We start from the raw sequence: 17884 nt of genomic DNA, 5'->3' as shown, positions 1-17884 counted from the left end.
CAAAATTATCAAGACAGCGGAAGGGAACCACCGAGTCCCTTGTGTCATTCAAGCAGAAGGGGCCATTCTTCTCTGAAAGAAACACTGGCGCTCTTATCTTCCCAAGTTGGGTCAACTGACAGAAGCAAAAACTAGAACTAATTGGTCCTTTCTTGATCTTAAACAGACCATCTGTACTCAGTCTGTGACATGAGCTGCCCGAGTCACATCCTGGCTCCACCACGCGCTAGCCTTCTGACCTCAGGCAAGTCACTTAAATTCTCTGTGCTTCAGTTCCTTCCCTGGTAACGTGAGGACAGTGATGACACTTTGCACCTGGTGCCGTTGTCAGGAGTAACTCAGGCATCATAGCACAGTGGACATTCTACAACAGCTCCTCCATGAATGTCAGTGTGCATCATGCTGATGACTTTTCATTAGAAGGAAGAAAATCAAAAGAGCTCCTTCTGAACACATGCTCTTTTTTAAAATCTTCATTTGGGAAGAGAAAGGTAGGGAGATGAGACAAAAAGGAAAAGATGTATGGGAAATGGCAGTCATTCTCTATTCAGTCGCACTTGTGTAAAAGACATTGTAATGCATTATCTCATTTGCTTGTTACAATAACTCTTCGAGGTAGGTGTTATTAGTCGTTTCCAGATGAGGAAGGCAGGCTTAGAACTTCACTGATGTGCCCACGATCACACAGGAGATTTGAGCCAAAGTCTGACTCTAAGCTTCATACTTTCCCCTCCGCACTAAACTACCAGGCTGGAAAACTAAGGAAAAGGAGTGGGTGAGATGAGGAAACTTGGCTAACGAAGAGAAGGAGACTAAAGCACCATTTACGGTTTCAGCCATGAGCTGATACTTCTGTCTATAGTGACAATATAAACATTTAATGTCAAGATTATAGTGATAACATGTGACATTGCGCTCACAGTTGGTGCTGAGAACTATCATTCCTAGTAGTTTGGAACACTTTACAAACACACTTAGATTAGTGTATCAAGCTAAACATTCACCAAAACACTACTAGTTGGACATCAAAATGTGGTAAATCCAAGCTAATCCTCAAACACTGCACAGAGAAAGTTTGTGTGCAAAAGTAATTGACTGTACTTCAATTAAAAATTTAAAAAAAAAAATGTCAAGCAGCCTCAGTAGGCCAGAACAAGCAGAAGTTCACCATCGTTAATGTTTATGTCAACAGAAACCCACTGCTCTATTGAGAAGCCATACGATGGTTTCCAAGTCAGCCTACATATTACTTTTCAAAACTCTACCAAATGAAATGCCCAAACTGTTCTGTAATTACATGGCCGTTATGCCTTGTGATTCCACAGACTCTGGGGATCCCAACTGTCTTCCCACAAAGAACAGCAAGCTCTCCGAAGACAAACCTGATGTATCTCTTGGGTCAAACGTTGTTTCTTGTGCCCTGCTCCATTTTTCATCATCATGTTACTTGGCACTGCCCTCCTTAATCATAGGTTTGGGCAAGGGGATGAGGTCAGCCTTCCCTCTGCTGCTAAGGCCACTGTTCATGGCTCCACCGAATAAAAGAAAGGCCACTGAAGTGCACTGCATCGCATGTCACTATGTACACGGTTCCCTTCATCTCGGCACAGCAGTGATCCCGTTAACCGACTGCAGGTTTTAATTAGAACACAAGGAAAATCTCAGTTCCTCACCACAAAGTTGTGATATTCGAAGGAAAACAATCAGCTTGGTGGGCTTTGGTGATCAGATAGGTAAATGTGACATGTTTTCCTTTTTGCTGGTACAGATTATCTCTAAAATGTAAACTTTCCTTAATTCAATCGATTCCAAATAAACTTGATGCTAATTGAGATAACTCACTAAATCTCTCAAAAAGTTTTCAGGTCAGTTTCTTGATACTCAGTGCAGATCTGGTCTAGAATTTTAAGTGAGAGGAGAAAAAAAAAAAAAAAAAGCCTCACCACCGGCAAGCCTGACTAGGTTCTCAATTATTCATGCAGGAAAGAAGTCTTACCAGGTGCTCCTCCAGCCACTGTTAGAGGGACGCAGATGAATGAGAAAAGTGAGTATACAGAGAGTTACTAAAATAAGGTTAAATGGAAGCCGGCAGCCCAGGCCCCTGCGCTCTAACACGGTTCTGTCTTATAAAGTTCTGGGTAGCTCATGGCCATTCTGACCCTGACCATTTCTGACATCAGCGTGTGCTGGCTTTGCAGAGTGGGTACTAGTCAGTTCAGCATCTCAGAATGCTGAGTAGAGCCTTGGACTGAGAGAGTAGAGGTAAGTAACTGGCAGAAGCCCCACAAAGCTGCAGCATCCTGAACTGAGGTACCACCTTCTCCTGGAGGGTTATATCCCATCACCCTCCTGGCCAAATACTCCCCCAGCCCCAACGTCAGCAGCCCCGGTGGTGCAGTGCCATGAGTGTGGAGATTTGCATCTGCAGACCTGCCATTCACTTGCCCTCCCCTGACAGGAAACTCTGGCTAGCATCCCAGTATCTGGTGAGCACCCCAACCTTTTTACTCATCTTGCCATTCCCTCTTCTTGGAACCTTCCTTCCTTCCCAGATTTTAGTGGATTCCTATTTTTCCTTCAAAACTGAGTGTCAACTCTTCTCAAGAAGCCCTCCAGGACCCCAATATGATTGAGAAGTCTTTTTGGCACTCACCCTATAAATGCCATTCAGATCACCTTACACTGCCCAGTTTAAAAAATAAACATATTGGTCTATGAGGAGCCACATCTATCCAATCTTTTTCAGCCCAAACCTGGCATACTGCCTGGTTCTCACCAAAAACATCATTAGGAGCACATGCTTGGACAACCTCTCTGTACCTCAGTTTTCTCATCTGTAAAAGGGTATAATAATAATATATACCTGATAGGGTTATTGTGAAGATGAAACCAGAAAATAAACATAAAGTGCTTAGAAGAATGTGGGCTCTTATTATTAAATATTTGTGAAATTAATAAGTAAATACAATCTGCTGTTAAGTCAGTTACTTAAGACAACATTTTCTGTGAAATGGAGATAATTCTGCTTCTTTACAGGATGGGAGTAAGGATCAAATGAGATAACAGTTGATGAAAGTATTCTGAAAGCTATAAAGGACTATTTTAAAACTGGCATTTTATTATTACCTAATAAATTATATGTGATATTTAAGCCAAAGAAGAAACTTTAGTGGATTTTGATTTTTAACTGAAAGAAGAGACTTCAGTGGCTAAAGGAGGGGTTGCCCAAGGCCTTACCCAAACTTTCCAACACTGATCATAAAGGCAGTCACAGGGACCATGCACAAGGGTGAAGGGAAAGACCCCCAAGGTCTGTGCAGAACTGGAGCACTGCCCATCCAAAGCGAACACCTCAGGCCACAGAATCTGGGACACCCAGGGAACTCAGGACGTACAACCACTGCTGGGTGACGCTGACCATGTTACAAAATCTACACAAGTCAAGAGCTGGAAAGAATCTTTTGAAATAATCGATTCCAATTCCCTCATTTTATTGATGAGGAAACTGATGTCTACAGATCCCAAGCAACTGGCCTAAAAAACACACATCAAGCTAGTGACAAAAACCCTCAAATCTCCTAATCTGTAGCTGATAGGTTTATACACATTTTGCTTATATCATGTTCCCACCACTACTTTTCTTGGGTGGTCTTCAGGCTTAAACTCCAGTTCCACCGTTTATCAGTTCTGTGACTGAGTTACTGCACTGAGCCAAGTTTCATGTTCCTCATTTGTAACATAAGGGTTATAGGGTCTCTTTTAAAAGTTTACTGCACGAGAAAAGGGGCAATGTCGGTACATCAGGTAGCAAAGCCTGTGCCCTGCGCTTGCTTCTCCCCTAGCTTCCTACAGCCACTGATGAGACGTTCCTTAAAACCGCACAATGCAGGAAGACCAAGGCCATACTGCAAAACATCCCTTTTGAAAAAAGCATCTAAGAACTGATGTCTGTGAAATTTTCTTTTGGTATTGAAATGGTTAAAAAAAAAATCCTTCATTCTGGTTTAAAACCTGGCTGCACTAATGTCCCCCCCTCCACCCAGCACGCCCGGCTCCGTGGCGGCCGGCACGTATAGCAGGGTATGTAGCGCAGCAGTGTATAGCACAGTGCGGCACTATATCGCATGTTTGCTTTCTCACCTCGGCGCCTCTCCCCCTTAGGCGGCCAATGTCAGCTACAGCTTTACCCTTCCTTTTCCTTTTCTGCCCAAGAGGCTTTAAGGATGTGTCCTGCCTGTGGACAGCTCCCTTTATCAACACACGATAGAAACTGCCCCCAGTGACCTGGGCTGTCTTCCTCAGGGGACCAGAAGCCTCTTGTCCATGCACCTAGCTGCCTATCTCCCTGGGAGGGGCCCACCTCCTCCTCCATCTGGTTCACCTGGCCACCAACTTCCTACCCTCTGATACCTGCTTTTAAAAAAATAAAAAATGCGGGGCTAGACCAAGTCCTAAAGTTGAGGTGGGCAGCCACCCGCACTAATGCCCTGGCCCTCCCCGCCGCAGCAAACACAGGAACCTGGCTCGGGGCTCTATCCTAAGGGCAACAAGACTTGGCTGTTGCCTCCCCGAGTGGGGCTCCAGGACGCAGTAGCCTAGGGCGCCCCCACGAGGTTAGCATATGTGGCGGGCAAGCAGCCCCAGGGAAGATGCACGGGCGGGCGGGTCAGCCTGGAGCGCTCAGAGCAGGCAGCATCCCCGGTGGTGGTGGTGGTGTGGTTGGAAACACCGCGGGTCCCCGCTGGCCTCCAACTCTGGGTCCTGATCCCCTCTCCCCCTTCCCTAACTACCCGGGGATCACCAGGAGCCACTCTTGCCAGCCTCTGAGGTGGGAGCAGGAGCACGGTACAGGGAAGCAAGGGCGGCGCACGCTTTGCCACCCCAGCCACCCCAGCCACCCAAGAGCTCCCCTTGTCGGCCGCTGTTACATTCGACGTCGCGTCTGGAGGGGCCGGCGGCGACCGGCATCCTCATTCCCTCACTCCAGGGCGAGGGATATGAGGTTAGGGAAAAGAGAAACCTCGGGAACGGAAAGGGGGAGAAGCTAGCACTCTCACCGGGTCTCCCCAGCCCCGTCGGGGAGAGGATCGAGGTCACCCCCGTCCACACTCTCCCCGTGGGAGCTCGGGACGGGCTGCTTATCCCCGTTAGCACCCGATGCGCACACAGACCCGCGCGTCCTTCCCCAACCCACTGCGGATCCGCCAGGACCCGCGCCGGCGGCGAGGGGTGTGCGCACCACGTCTCCCGCGTGCCCCGAGAGGTCCCCTGGCCCCGCGGCGGCACTTCGGGCACCCCGGACGCCACCCCCGCCTCTGCCCGCGCAGCCGGCTCACCAGATGGCCATCCTGTCCTTGGGGTAGTCTAGCCGCTCCAGGCAGCCGAGGAAGTGAGGCAGCGTGTGCGCAGCGTTGCGCGCGAGAACAACCACCAGCACCGTGGGTCTCTGCAGGGGCGACTCGGGGAAAACCAGCGCCTCCTCGGCGTCGTCCTCGGAGTCAGGCTCGGCGGCGAAGCGCCCTCGGCAGCCGCCGCGGAACAGAGCCCCGGACAGGAGCAGCAGCGCCCAGGCGAGGGGGGCCGCGGGGCGCGCGGCCATGTTCAGGGCCGTGGCGCGCGGCGGGACAGCCCGGCGAGGATGCCCGAGGCTGGCGGCGAGGGGCGGAGGGGAGGCGGCTGGCGCGCGCGCGCTGGCACCACCTCGGCAGCGGGGGACCCTCCCGCCGCCGCCGCCGCCGCCGCCCCGCCCGGGCCTGGCCGCCGGGGACCCCGGGACCTGCCGCCGCCGGTGCTCGCCTGCGGCTCGGGCTCGCAGACAGTCGTGTCTGTGCGGCTGTTTGTCCCGAGTCCCGCGGAACGTTCCTCTAGCCCAGACTCAGCCTGTACAGCTGAGGTCTGCGGCTTCCCCCAAGAACTGTGAGGTGTGGCCGCGTCTGCCGATGGGCGTGTGAATGCGGGCGTGTGTGTGTGTGTGTGTGCGCGCGCGCGCGTGTACATAGCGGTGCAACTCCGAGAAAATTTATTCTGCTTTTGCAAACCGCAGTCTAAAGTCCTTCACAGTGATGCAATGTATCCAGCTTTTCATAATGCACCTATTGACTAAACGGGTAGAGTTCTAAAATGGAAAGTCACCCAGTGATTCATGACTAAGATAAACAATTTTTTTAACTTCCACAAAGGCATAATGTTTGCATTTCCTTACACGCTCAAGTTCTCTTTAAATTCATTCTTGACTAGTAGACCCCCGATAAGATCAAGTTGGAAGAGCTGGAGAATTTTAGAGCCAGATCGAACTCGGGAAATTAAAAGAAAGCCTCTTGTGGGGCAAGTGTCTCCACCGGCCAAGCCGCGGTCCTGAGCTTCTCGACAGGGTGGCATGTTAAAGAGGAGATTCGCTTAGATGGTTTTCTTCTTCCTTAATGACTCAAAGAGACAGAGTGACAAAGAAAGGAGAAAATCTATACACGTTGGAGGACAGGTATAAGGAGGAAGAAAAGAAGAGGTTATGGAAGAACACAATTAGCAGGTAAAATGAATTGCTAGGGTACACTGCCATGGGACATTTACTCTTGAATGTAACGGAAGGAAAGCTAGCAATGAAATCTGGGTGCCTTCTCTGTGAAACTGTATAGACTTTGATCAGTCTGTACGCAGGATTGGATTGATACCAGTGCACCTTCATGCCCTCCAACCCCAGCTTGCCCTCAGCACCGTCCCGCAGTCTTTTTTACTAGTTGTATCCATCTTTCTTGGCAACTATTAGACTTCCTCCCTGGATCATTTTAAAGATGGGGGTTGTGGGGTGGGGAGCAAGGAGAGGAAGCTTTGGGAAAGTGGAGTCCCCATCATACTAATCAGATTTATGCCATAAATTCTTTAAAAATCAGTGATGCAAATCTTGGATGGCTTTTTTTTTCCCTAATAGAATCAATGTTACAAAACAGTTCATCTGTAAAAACTTGTCTAAGAATAAAAGCCAATTATGTTTTTTAAAATGCATTGCTTATAATGCTCTTTCCATGGAAAATTTGTTGAATTGGAAGCCACATGCATCTCCTTGTCTCCACTGCTAACAGACTGTCCCCACAGTTCTTGCCTGAATGTTGAAAGTAAGCACTTTTGCTCACCTCCCCTCACCTCACTGTGCCAGCACAGGGGACTTGGAACAACAAAACCTCTTTGACTATCATCCTCAGTGCAACCGTGGCGGAGGCAGGGCCTCTGAGATGGGCAGAGGGCTTCTTGCAGGAAAGAATCTTGCAGTGTCTGTGGCTCCAGCAGCCAAGCAGAGGAGGGAACAGCTGCCTTTGGGCAGGAGTCACATGCCAGAAAGAGCAAGGGACGCTTAGAGTTGGAGCTAAATTTTTGTCTCACGTGTGTCACTTACTCTTTGTGTGATTTTGGAGACTCGATCTCTCTGGACATCAATTTCTTCCTATGTGAAAACATTTTCAAATGCCTGCCTTATTTTTTCATTCAACAAACATTTACAAAATTTCTCAGTGTCAATCATTCGGATGTTGAGTGTTTGAATCCTTCCTCCCTAGAAAAAGGGGGAGACGGTGTCCCGCCCCGTTTATCCTGCTAGGCCAGAGCTGGAGGACCGAGTCTCCTGGCTGAATCAGCAGGGCTTGTTTCTACCTGGATTTTTTTATTCCATTTTCTTATCCAGCCCCAAATCCCTACAATATAAACATTCATTTGAATTGATAAATATGTCATTTTCAACATGAAAATACTGGAGGGAAGAATATCAGGCAGTAGTCATTCCTACATTTGTGTGAACTCATTAAGTCAGAGCTCTGACTCTCAGTTCCTTGGCCGAGGTGCGCCGCGAGAAGCTCTGATGAAGGGAACTGAGTGGGATCCTCATGTGATGACAAAGCAAGTCCTATGGGTTCTTGATATGTGGGCTTGAGGACACTGGGTCCAAGAGAAGGCAAGGCTATGGGAGGGTGGAGGGAGGAAAAGAGCAGCGACTGAGGAAGGGAAGGCTAAAATTCAACTGTTCAAACTTCAAAGCTTTGTCTGTGCTCTGGCCTGCCTCCAAAAGCTATACAACAGTTACCATAGACAAATGCTTTCCAGTTCCAAACACATTTATACAAACTGAAACTACATTCCTTTGTGCCATTTAAAAGGATCAGCTATGTTTCTTAAACTGTATTCACTGATTTGTTCCAACATTTTCTCAGTGCCTACTCTGTGCCAAGGCACCAGTGCTGGAAATGCATGGATAATTAAGATCGATTGAATGAATGAATAAATATAATAAATTGGCATACGTGTTATGGTGGAAAAGGAGAATACAGAGGGAATGAAGATGGTCAGGAAATGCTTCATTAAAGAAACGTCTTTGAACTGAGCATTGAAAAGTGAGTAGCATGTTTTAGGAAAATGACAGTGGTGGGGGGGTTGGAATTTCAGGTGGATGGGGATAAAGAATGAGAGCCATGGCACAGAGAAATTGCAATGAGTAGAACGTGCTCGAGGGTAGGATGGGAAGTGGAAGAGAGGGAATATTATATGATTTTATGTAATTATACATATGATCATTTCTAGAAAAGTCAACACTTTGGTTAAAAATGGAAAAAAATGAGCTAAATATCTGATGTCTAGTTGGCCTACATAGTGCTTTCAAATGTTCATCTGATTTTAAAGATACTGAATGGTCACTGTCACAGGGCAGCGTGGCAGGTTCCAGGTGAGTAAAGCCTCAAACCCCAAGTTTTAATTTAAATACCCAATTTTTCAAACTCAGTAATTTTGAATTTATATGGTTAAATATTTCACCTTAAATACATTTTTAAAAACCATTCTAATTTTAAACATATAAATCATATGAAGAACATACAAAAACAAAGTTCTTCATTTTATTATCTAAAACAATAGTTCCTACTACTTTTTAGAAGGAGGAACCTTTTCTGAATGCAAGGAAAAAGAGAAGACCCTGTGCACGACAGCAATTGTGCTTTTGGAAACCACCAAACACGTACATACCGGCACAATGTGCTCTGGCCTCGGCCACAGAGAACAAGGAGGTCCTTGGACTATCCTGCCCAGGCCACAGGGACTTTCAGACATTGCCCTTTCCCTGCGACGAGATGGGTGACGTTTCTGGGTGTATTTCAGTTTTCTGAATGGTCCCCTTACTGATTTACAAGCTAAGCCTGTTAATTAATTATGGCCAAGCAAAGAAAATGGGAATTTCCCCTATCTTGGCAGGCTCCTAAGACATATTAATAGAATGTACTTTTATTAATCATAACTGCATGTATAAAATATGAAAACAGTAGTTCTTATGTGTGAGATGTAGAATAGATTTAATTAGTCCATAGACAAAGCTTGGTGCAGAAGTCGATTCCATGGTAGATTACACAATCTTTGCAAAACTCTATTTATTGGGGTAGCTAATAAATGAATTCAGTAAAGTTTCAGTATACAAAATCAATATGCAAAAATCAGTTGCCTTTTTATACACTAACCACAAACTATTTGATTTACTGATAATCTAATTTACAGTAGCATCAAAAACATTAAAAAACTTAGAAATTTAACCAAGGAAGTAAGAGATCTGTAAACTATAAGATATTAATGAAAGAAATTGAAGAAGACACAAATAAATGGAACTATGAATCTTCATGGATCGGAAGACTTAACACTGTTAAAATGTCACTACTACTCATCCATCTATAGATTCAGTGCAATCCCTATCAAGATTCCAGTGGCATTTGTTTTTACAGAAATAGAAAAAACAATCCTAAAATTCATATGAAACCACAAAAGACCCTAAATAACCAAAGCAATCTTGAGAAAGAACAAAGCTGGAGGCACCACTCTTGCTGATATCAAACTATACAAAGCTATAGTAGTGACAACAGTAAGGTACTGGCATAAAAACCCACACATAGACCAATGGAGCAGAATTTAGAGCCCAGAAATAAATCCATGCATATGTGGTCAACTAAAACTTGACAAGGGAGCCAGCCACAAATACTCAGTAGGGAAAAGGATATTCTCTTCAATAAGCGGTGTTGAGAAAACTGAAAAGTATTCACATGCAAAAAGGCTGAAACTGGACCTTTACACCGCTTGAAAAATTAACTCAGAATTAACTTACATGTAAGATCTAAAACCATAAAATTCCTACAAGAAGACACAGGGGAAAAGCTCCTTGACATTGGTGATGATTTTTTTTTTATATGACACCAAAAGCACAGGCAACAAAAGGAAAAATAAACAAGTAGGACTACATCAAACTAACAAGCCTCAACACAGCAAAAGAAACAGTCAACAACATGGAGAAGCAAATATTTGGAGAAAATATTTGCAAACCATGTACCTGATAAGGAGTTAATATCCAAAATAAATAAGGACAGGCAGAACGTTCTCTGATACAAATTGTAGCAATGCTCTCCTAGGGCAGTCTGCCCAGGCAACAGAAATAAAAGCAAAAAATAAACACATGGGACCTAAGTAATCTTATAAGCTTTGGCACAGCAAAGGAAACTGTAAACAAAATGGAAGCCAGCCTATGGAATGGGAACAAATATTTCCAAACAATGTGACTGACAAGGGCTTAATTTCCAAAATATACAAACAGCTCATACAACTCAATAACAACAATAACAACAAAACAAGAACCCAATGAAAAAGTGGGCAGAAAACCTAAACCGACATTTCTCCAATGAAGACATACAGATGGTCAAGAGGCACATGAAAAGATGCTCAACATCACTAATTATCAGAGACGTGCAAATCAAAACTACAATGAGGTATCATCTCACTAGGGTCAGAATGGCCATCATTAAAAAGTCCACAAATGATCAATGCTGAGAGGGTGTAGAGAAAACGGAACCCTCCTCACTGCTGGTGAGAATGCAAATTGGTGTAGCCACTGTGGAAAACAGTATGGAGATTCCTTAAAAAACTAAAAACAGACTTACCATATGATCCAACAATCCCACTCCTGGACATGTATCTGGAGGAAACTCTAATTCAAAAAGATACATGCACCCCAATGTTCATAGCAGCACTATATACAAAAGCCAATACATGGAAGCAACCTAAATGTCCTTTAACAGATGACTGGATAAAGAAGCTGTGGTGTAGATAGATAGATAGATAGATAGATAGATAGATAGATAGATATACACATACACACAATGGAATATTACTCAGCTGTAAAAACAATGAAATAATGCCATTTACGGCAACATGGATGGACCTAGAGGTTATCATACTAAGTGAAGTAAGCCAAAAAGAGAAAGACAAATATATGATATCACTTATATGTGGAATCTAAACATAGAAAACAAACTTATGGTTACCAAGGAAAAGGAGGGAAGGATAAATTGGGAGTTCAGGATTTGCAGATACTAACTACTATATACAAAATAGATAAACAACAAGGTTCTACTGTGTAACACAGGGAACCATATTCATATCTTGTAATAACCTATTATGAAAAGGAATATTATATATATATATAAACTGAATCACTTTGCTGTACACCAGAAACTAACACAACATTTTTAATTGACTATACTTCAATTAAAAAATAACGAAAAACAAGATAAGAAATTCATGCACTGCAATAGTAAAAACAAACAAACAAGAAACAAAAAACCCAACCACCAACACCAACAACAAAACCAAATAATCCTATTTAAAAAATGGCAAAAGACCCAAATAGACAGTTTCCCAAAGAAGATATACAAATGGCCAACAGGTACGTGAAAAGGTGCTAATCATCACTAACCGTCAGGAAAATGCAAATCAAAACCACATGGACATATCACCTCACAGCTATTAGAATGACTATTATTAAAGAGACAAGAGATAAATGCTGACAAGGATGTGAAGAAAAGGTAACACTTGTACACTGCTGGTGGAAATAAAAGCTGGTACACTCACTATGGAAAGCCATATGGACATTTCTTAAAAGATTTAAAATAGAACTACCATGTGATCCAGGAATTCCACTTCTATAGATCTGAAGAAACTGAAATATTGAAATTACTATCTTGAAGACACATCTGCACCCGCATGTTCACTGTAGTATTATCTATAGTAGCCAAGACATGGAAAGCTAAATGTCTGTTGATGTATAAATGAGTAAGAAAATGTGATATATATCAGTCATAAAAAAGAAGGGGCAAATCCTTCCATTTGTGACAACATGAATGAAATTTCAGGGCATTATGCTAAGGGAAATAAGTCAGACAGAAAAAAGGTTGATATTATATGAACTCTTATATATGGAATCTGAAAAAGCCAAGCTCAGAAACAAAGAGTCCGCTGGTGGCGGCGGGGGCGTGGGACGAGGGACATGGGTGAAAGCGGTCAAAGGGCACAGCCTTCCACAGGAAATCTACAAGCTCAATAGCATCTCTATCAAAATATCTGTGGCAGTTTTCACAAAACTAGAACAAGTAATTTTAAAATGTGTATGGAAACACAAAAGACCCCAAATAGCAAAAACAATCTTGAGAAAGAAGATTCTGGAGAACCGGAGGTATCACACCCCTTGACTTCAGACTATACTACAGTTTACAGTCATCTAAGAGTATTGAACTGGCCCCAAAATAACACATAGATCAACGGAACAAAATAGAGAGCTCAGAAATAAACCCACACACCCATGGTCAATTTAATCTATGAAAAAGAAGGCAAAAATATACAATGGGGAAAAGACAGTCTCTTCAATAAGTGGTGCTGGAAAACTGGACGGCTACATGCAGAAAAATGAAATTAGAACATTTTCTCATACCATACACTCAAATAAACTCAAAATGGGTTAAAGACCTACAGGTAAGACCAGAAACCATAGAACTCCTAGAAGAAAACTTAGGCAGAACACTCTTTGATGTAAATTGTAGCAATCTTTTTTTTTGGATCTGTTGCCTAATTTAGCCAGAAGACTGGAATAGACATTTTTGCAAAAAAAAAAAAAATGACATATGTATGGCCAACAGGTGCATAAAAAGATGCTCAACATCGCTAATTATCAGAGAAATGCAAATCAAAACCACAAGGAGATATCACCCCCATATCTCTCAGAATGGCTATCATCAAAAAGTTTACAAATTACAACTACTGGTGAGGATGTGGAGAAAACAGAACCATAGTACACTGTTGGTGAATGTAAATTGGTGCAGCCACTATGGAAAACAGTATGGAGGTTCCTCAAAAAACTAAAAATAGAACTACCATATGATCAGGCAATCCTACTCTTGGGTATATATCCGAAGAAAATGAAAACACCAATTCAAAAAGATACATGCACCCCAACGTTCATGGCATCATTAGTTACAATAGCCAAGATACTGAAGCAACCAAAGTGTCCATCAACAGATGAATGGATAAAGAAGACGTGGCATATACATACATACAATGGAACATTAATCAGGCATAAAAAAACAGAATGAAATGTTGCCATTTGAAACAACACGGATGGACCTGGAGGGTAATACAGTTAGTGAAATAAACCAGACAGGGAAAGACAAATGCTATATGTTATCACTTATATGTGGAATCTAAAAAATAAAACAAGCAAATGAATATAACAAAACAGAAACAGACTCACAGATATAGAGAACAAACTAGTGGTTACCAGTGGGGAGAGGGAAGAAGGGGATATGAGATTAAGAGGTACAAACTACTGTGTATAAAATAAATAACCTACTAGGATATATTGTACAGCACAGGGAAATACAGTCATTATTTTATAACAGTTTTAAATGGAGTATAATGTATAAAAATATTGAATCACTATGTTGTACACCTGAAACTAATATAAAATTGTAAATCAACTATATCTCAATTTTTTAAAAAGAGGGGTGAGAAGAAATCAGATTTTGTTTATGGTGCAATTAGGGATCCAACGTCTTGTGTGTGTGTGTGTGTGTGTGTGTGTGTGTGTGTGTGTGTGTGTGTATTCATTGCCTCAACTCTGCATTGCATCTGCAAAGTCATCCCTGTCCATATTTGTATGACTCTCTACTTGGTTTCATTGGTTTATCTATCCCTGCAGAAGTATCACATATTCTCCCAGTTTGTTCATCAGAAAGATCTTGGTCATTTTTGGCCCTTTAGGCCCACATTTCAGAATCAGTTTATGAAGCATTAGGAATATCCCTGTTGGGACTATGATTGAAATTGCTAGAATTTATAGATCAGTACTGTAAAGATGGCAATTTTCCCCAAACTGATCTATAAATGTTATTGAAGATCATTACAGAAGGCCTAAATAAATGGACAAACATACTTCAATGATGTTTATAATGTTCTCAAAAAAGGGCTTGCTCATCTTTATCCTAGGTACCTTATTTTTGTTGTTGGGGTTTTTTTGCATTCCAAATGTACGTAGTATCTTTTAAAAAAATTAAATATACTATATCCTGATTTTGTAAATGGGGAATTTAGATTGCAGTCTTAAATTTATGAGAAACTGGAGAGGACACATTTTGATTATTCTAAATTCTTTTCTTATACGTATGAAATCCTTCACACATACTCATGCATACAAATACTGAAACATCACAGCATTCTAAATATTTTACTAAAAACATTTCACCTATTCTTGAAACACGGAGAATGGGAAATTGTATGCTTTGTGTACAAAAGAAGGAACAAGATATATATGAGAATTCTCACGACCAATGAATTAAAAAGCTGATCCAGAACGCTAGCCTACATTTTTCGGTTTGAGATCATTGTCTTATACAATACCGTAAAAAAGCCTTTTCTTTTAACACACTAAACATTCACATGACAATTCAAAGTTCGTTTTTCCTATGGAGACTCTGACTGAATTAATATGTCTCTGCCTAGACATTAGATGTTTTTTGTAAGAATAAAATGGTCTGGCTCAGATATCAAGATGGGAAATCAGTAGAGAAGTGCCAGATTACACGGAATTTGATTACATCCAGTATACTCAGGGGAAATTTCATTTGTTCTTACTTATCTAGCTTTTTCCCTAACCTCTTTGGTTCGCTAATATAGTGAACCATTGAAGCATTTATGAAAGGAGACATTCTTCAATCAATCAGAAGCTGAAACTCTAACCTGTTCTTGGTGGACTCCCCTCTAGACTGTCACAATAGCCATTTTGACTAGACTTTAAACACTAGGTTCTTTAAGTGTTCCCGAATCTTTTGCTTTCTTTCTTAGCCACTCCCAATCACCAAGATTTATTTATAAGTTTCCACTGCTTAATATGGAAGCCGAGGGACATTCTATTTTCATTTTTCAACTCTTTGTAATAGACAATGACATTAAAGGTCAGAAACATTTAATATTTACACTTAAATGCATCATGATTTTTCTTAGCAATAGAACTTCATCTATTTGCCTAAGGATAGCATTAGCATGTTGCTTTTTACAGTTAATAGTTCTTTCCTCATACTTTTGGGATTCCATAAAACACCTCTCCCCCACTTTTTTCCCTTAAACTTAAGCTAAAATCTTCCATTTATTCCCACAGTATTTGTTCTCATAGTACCTAATTCCATTGGATCGCCTTATGGCTTTATAAAATTTCCCCTCATATGAGGAACAAAATGCTTTTAAATGCTTCTATAAAAACCATTATCTGAACTGATTGGAACCTTTAGAGGTGAGACAGAAAGATTTACTCACCTCTAATTACTTGAATTAGTGTCAGTGTTCCATGCTTCAAGGAGCTTACTAATTTCAGTGTCATTCGCTTCTTCAGGGCTTAGCAGCTACTTTGTAGAGGCAAAGGTTAGTGATTTCATTCAAATGCGGTACATTCTAGGGCAATTTATGAATCTTCACGTGAGGTTTTACATCACTGAATGGGATGTACTTCTCCCTGTATGTAATGCATTAAAAGAAATACATTCAAGCTTTTATCTGGCTTTCAACAGTTTGACTTCAGCAGGGACTTCATCATGTTGATTTCACTTGGTATTCATTTAGCATTTTGTACGTAAAAATTTCTGTCTTTCATCAAATTTGGGGAATTTTTAATTTCTTTAATTTTTTTTCTGCCCCCTTCTATTTCTTTTCTCCTTCTGGTATTTCATTTACATGTATGTTGGGTTGTTTGATAACATGTAGCAGGTCTCTGAGGCTCTGTTTATTTTTTTTTAAATCGTTTTTCTCTTTGTTGTTCACCTTGGATGATTTCCTGGATGGTTGCTCTACCCTCCAGTTCGTTTAATTTTTTCCTCTGCAATTTCCATTTGGCTGTTAAACCCACCAGTGGATTTTTTTTATTTCTAAAATTTTAATTTTTGGTTCCAGAATTTCCATTTGATTCTTTTATCTTTTTCTCTGCTGTTTTTTTTGTTTTTTTTTGTTTTGTTTTGTTTTGTTTTTCTTTTTTTTTTGGTCTTCTGAGAGTTTCATTCACTGAAAACATGTTTTGTTTTACTTCATTGAAGAGAGGTATAATAGTTACTTTAAAATCCTTATCCGTCAGTTTTCAGCATCTGATTCACCTCTAGAAAATGTGATTGGACTCTAGAAAATGTGATTCATTTTCTTGATTTTTGTCAGTAATTTTGAATCATATCTTGGACTTAATGAATGGTAAGTTGTGGAGATTCTGGATTGTGTTATTTTTCTGCAAGGAGTGTTATTTCTCTGCAAGGAGTGTTATTTCCTTTGCATTTGCAGCTAATTTCTCGGCTGGATTTGAACTGTGAACTCCGTTTCTTGGGGGACAACTCTAGTCTCAATTCAGATCTTTCGTTTTTAACTGAACTGCTGTGATTCTGCTTCAAGAGTCTGTCAGAGATGTGAGTGGAGTTCGGGATCCGCTCTCTGGCTCCTGCCCTTTCGGTATTTCCCAATCTCTTCAGCATTCAAAGTTTCCTGGCTTCACTTTTTTGGTTCCCCAGAGAAGAAAAACTGAGAGTTTTCCCTTGTGCACCCCTGCTGCCGCAGACCTTGCCTCCTGGATTGCACTTAGCTCCAAGCTAAACGCCAAGGAAAGGGGGACTTTCCTGTGTGGTTCCTTAACTGCCCTTCTCCAAGCAAGCTTGCTCTCCTGACCAGAGGCAGCCTGCTTCCGTTTGCATCCTAGGATATTAGGGTAGTTGCTTTTTGTACTGTGTCCAAATTCATAGCTGTTTTCTGCTGGGGCCTGGTCCACTAGGGTCTTAGTCTGTCACATTTGGAAGCAGAAGTTCTATCCCTGCCTGGCACTTTCACTCTTGAAAGTCATTTCTTCGTAACTAGCCCCTGCCCCGACCCTGGCCCCGCCCTGAGGTCTATTCTCATCACTTCATGCAGAGGGATACAATGAAAACGTAACGAACTTTCAGCGTCTCCTCGTATCACTCACACTACATCCATAAATGCTTAAAACGTCCTACTCGGCTTGTCTGGAACTCCTCTGCCTTGGCTTCCACGTCACATGCTTCTCTACTAGTTTGCATCCTAGTGTTCCGACCGCTTGTGTTTACACTCAACAACTCGTGTTTACTCCTGCTCCTCTGATGCTGAAAGGTGGGCCCACCCTAGAGATACGGTGCTTGGCAGTCTGGTCTTTCTTCCTTCCACTTTCTTCTACAGAGATCTCATCCACTTCCACCCCTTCGGCTTAACATGTCAGGACGGTGGACGAGGCTCCTCCTGTTCGCAGGAACTGAAGATCTGGACCCGACGCCGGCGGCGGCAGAGAGGCCTTAAGTCTTTATTCCCACTGTCTCAGAGGAGCTGCAAACAGCGCTGGGGTGGGCAGAGTTCAGGGCTTCGAGGCTCGGCGTAGCTTTGAACCCCGTCCACGCCAGCATCCGCCCGGATGTGGCCAAGCGCAGAGCGGAAGGAGAGTGCGTGCGCGCAGGTTCCAGCTACGTTTGCCGGAAGGCGAGGTGGAGGGAACCTGCCTCCCGGCGTCGAGCGCTCC

The 17884-nt window shown here is 42.5% G+C and overlaps 1 protein-coding gene across 3 annotated transcripts in view; it reads right to left on the bottom strand.

The window, feature by feature from the left end:
* The window catches only part of COLGALT2 (collagen beta(1-O)galactosyltransferase 2), a 123487-nt gene extending 105707 nt beyond the window's left edge, over positions 1 to 17780 (bottom strand). For 2 of the 3 annotated variants that reach the window (XM_032463549.1, XM_032463550.1), the window contains exon 1: positions 5337 to 5955. In XM_032463549.1, the coding sequence (XP_032319440.1) occupies positions 5337 to 5599 (263 nt within the window). In that variant the 5' untranslated portion in view covers positions 5600 to 5955. Of the gene's footprint in view, positions 1 to 5336; positions 5956 to 15645 lie in introns of those variants that run through there. The other variant, XM_032463551.1, reaches the window with a different exon arrangement.
* Positions 17781 to 17884: the final 104 nt, after the last annotated feature.

The sequence above is a fragment of the Camelus ferus genome, chromosome 21, assembly GCF_009834535.1.
Source record: "Camelus ferus isolate YT-003-E chromosome 21, BCGSAC_Cfer_1.0, whole genome shotgun sequence".
Lineage (NCBI taxonomy): Eukaryota > Metazoa > Chordata > Mammalia > Artiodactyla > Camelidae > Camelus > Camelus ferus.
This window is presented reverse-complemented; position numbering and strand designations above follow the sequence as displayed.